The sequence below is a fragment of the Pseudomyrmex gracilis genome, unplaced genomic scaffold (genome assembly GCF_002006095.1).
Source record: "Pseudomyrmex gracilis isolate BER0280 unplaced genomic scaffold, ASM200609v1 scaffold_1242, whole genome shotgun sequence".
NCBI lineage: Eukaryota > Metazoa > Arthropoda > Insecta > Hymenoptera > Formicidae > Pseudomyrmex > Pseudomyrmex gracilis.
Genome location: NW_018021826.1, coordinates 22,387 through 25,753, shown reverse-complemented (window position 1 = coordinate 25,753; position 3,367 = coordinate 22,387). Strand labels below are relative to the sequence as shown.

Genomic DNA, 3,367 nt, shown 5'->3' with positions numbered 1-3,367 from the left:
GAAGAGACACAAGATAGGTAAAAAGAAAAGACATGCAAAAAAGAAAAAGAGAATTCTACCGGTTGCGAAACGCGGCGGCTTGTTGCCTCTATTGCCTGTGCTGGGAGCCATCGGATCGTTGATCGGTGATGCGGCTGGTGTAGCAAAAGCCGTTGGCAATCGAAAAGCCGCTGCGCGCCAATTGGAGGAACTGCAACGACACAATCGCGCGTTGGAAGGTCGCAGATTGTATCTCGCACTTTACAAGCGCAACGCGTTCGGAAAAGGACTTCGCGGTAAAAAAAAACCACGCGGAAGCAAGCGATAGATGTCGCTTTACCATCCGGTGTTACCACAAATGTGCAACTCGACGCGCTTGCCCAACAACTTGGCATACCGTTCTTCAGGGGTGTATTTATGCGCAACGCCTTACCCGCGCGCGTACGCGCGAACGAAAGCGGCATCGTCAATCTCGACGACGCTATTAGACCGGGCACGCATTGGGTCGCCTACGCCAAGAAAGGACGCAACGCGGTGTACTTGCGTCCGCCGCGGATTCGGCAACTTGCGTCCGCCGCGAGAACTCGAGCGCTATCTAGGAAGCAACACGGCAATCGCGTACAATCGTCATCAGTATCAAACATACGATCAGAACGTTTGCGGTCAGTTGTGTCTGCGATTTTTTAGGGATCTCGAGTGGTGAGCGATCGTTCTCGCGCGTTCTTAACAATGTCGATCACGCTCATATTAACCGGTAGAAGCAGCGTTCTCGCGGTGAGTTACTATCCACCTATCGATCTGAGCGACGGAGTCTACAAACTCGGTCTTACAAACTTTGAATCTTACAACACGATACCNAACGTCGACTCGACGAACAACAAGTTCTACTTCGGCGATAACGACGAAACGATAACGATTCCTGTGGGTTCGTACAAATTGCGCGCTCTCGCTCGTTTTCTGAACACCGCTGTGTTTCGCAGACGTCGGAAACCAAAGGCGAGCGTTACCAAAGAAAACAACGATGACAACGACAACAACAACAACGATGACGGTTACGATATGTTCGATGACGACGACGGCAACGACGATGATAACGATATGAGTGACAAGAGCGCGTTGACGCTTCGCGCCAACGAAAACACCATGCAAAGCGAGATCAAGTGCGCTTATCGAGTCAACTTTTTAAAACCCAACAACATCGGTTTGCTGCTCGGTTTCTCGTTGTCGCGCATTCTGCAACCCAACCGGTGGTACGCGTCAGACGAACCGGTGAACATTACAAATGTGAACGTGATTCGCGTGGAATGCAACATCACCGCGGGAGCGTACAGCAACGAGCAACTCGTGCACACGATACACGAATTTGCTCCGAACGTACCACCGGGATATAAACTGTCGGAAACACCGCGTCAAATCATTTACCTCCCGGTCTTCGCGAGGAACGTTACAGACATTACGGTGCGCATAGTGGATTAGAACGGTCGATTGATCGATTTTCGCGGCGAAACGATATCGGTGCGCTTGCACGTACGGAAGATACGCGAGTAAAAAAAAAACAACCAACGTCGACGTCTGCGCAGCAAGGGGAATATACAAAAAGATTATGCTCGTCGTGACCGCGTCGAGAAAACGAAACACAACGCAACGAGATTGTTCCTTCGTTTTGAATCGTTTGACGTTGAATGCGCGAAACGCAACGTTTTTGCGTTTGGTGGGTTACGCAGTATACAACGCTAACAACAACAACAACAATGAACGACGTACTCAACATCAGTGGTGAACCAGTCTTCGACGATTGTATCGTCAAGATCGAGACTCACACGTACAATCCGTACGCCAATACATCGTTTAGTCACAGCGACGAGATACGCATACCCATTCAACAACAAGATGTTTACACTCTACCATCCGACAGTTACTTATACGTNCGCGTTGACGAACAATTGCGTTGCGTTTATGTTCGATGAGATCAGATACGAGCTCAATGGTGTGGAAATCGATCAAAATCGCAACCCTGGTGTAACAAGCACGTTAAAGAACTATGTGTCTCTAACCAGAGAAACGGGAAACGTTCTGCGACATGCGGGATGGAATTTGTCCACTAATAAAGGTGTTGGTGAATTCAATTTTTGCGTACCTCTCCGCACATTGTTGGGATTCTGCGAGGACTATAAACGCGTTGTGATCAACGCGAGACACGAACTCATTCTGATACGATCGCGCAACGANAACAATAGCGTCTTTGCTTCAGCTAACAGCGGACCAACGGTGAAATTGCACAAGGTGCAGTGGCGAATGCCACACGTTGTATTAAACGATGTGAACAAATTGAAGCTGTTGCGCACTTTGGAAAGCGGTCAATATTTGACCATGGGTTTTCGCTTGTGGGATCTGTATGAGTATCCGTTGTTACAGAGCACAACATCTCATTCATGGGCTGTAAAAGCGGCTACACAATTGGAAAAACCGCGTTACATTATTTTTGCGTTGCAGACCGGTCGAAAGAATGTTGTCAGCCGAGATTGCTCGCGATTCGATCATTGCAACTTATCAAATGTAAAGTTGTTCCTGAATTCAGATTTCTATCCCTACGACGATTTGAATCTAGATTTTAGTAAGGAACGATACGCCATTTTGTACGACATGTACGTCAAATTCAGACGATCCTACTACGGATGCGACGAGGACGAGGCGCTTCTAACGTTGGACAAGTTCATCTACTGCGGACTGCTCGTGGTCATTGACTGTTCGCGCCAAAACGAAACGGTCAAGAGCGCCACCGTTGACGTTCGCATTGAATTCAACTGCAAAGAAAATGTACCCGCCGACACAACCGCGTACTGTCTGATCATACACGATCGTATCGTCGAGTACAATTCGCTGACCAGCGTCGTGCGGCGTATCGTTTAAAACAGTTGTCAGTCGCGTTCGTACGGTCAACGATGTCGCACACTATGTCTGCGTCGACGACTACATCAATGTCCACCATGCTGCGTTCCTCGGTGGACATACCAATATTTGTGGATTTTCAAGGTTTTATGATTGGAGATAACAACTTTATAACTAAGGAAGCGGCAATACTTCGGAACGGACGCGAGCTGATTCACCATGTGTTTCAAGAACCTATGTCGTGGAACCTGTTGACAAAAGCCGAGCAGACGCGAGCGTGCTGGCTCACGGTCAATCATCACAGCCTGCACTGGACCAATGGAACTGTGGAATATCAGCGATTGAAGCCGCTGCCTCGAAACGCTCTGTCAAGCGCACCGAACAACGGGTCTACACTAGTGTATGTAAAGGGTGATACTCTATTGACCACAGTACGATTCGACACCGCTCGATTCGACACAGATTTATTCGACACCAAATTATTCGACACCGTACGATT

At 48.4% G+C, this 3,367-nt stretch overlaps 1 protein-coding gene across 1 annotated transcript; it reads left to right on the top strand.

The window, feature by feature from the left end:
• The first annotated feature begins 1,730 nt into the window (after nucleotides 1-1,730).
• LOC109861993 lies at nucleotides 1,731-2,889 on the top strand. Its single transcript, XM_020441874.1, has 2 exons — nucleotides 1,731-1,904; nucleotides 1,948-2,889. The coding sequence occupies exons 1-2, from the start codon at nucleotides 1,731-1,733 to the stop codon at nucleotides 2,887-2,889; spliced, it is 1,116 nt and encodes a 371-aa protein (XP_020297463.1).
• The last annotated feature ends 478 nt before the right edge of the window (nucleotides 2,890-3,367 follow it).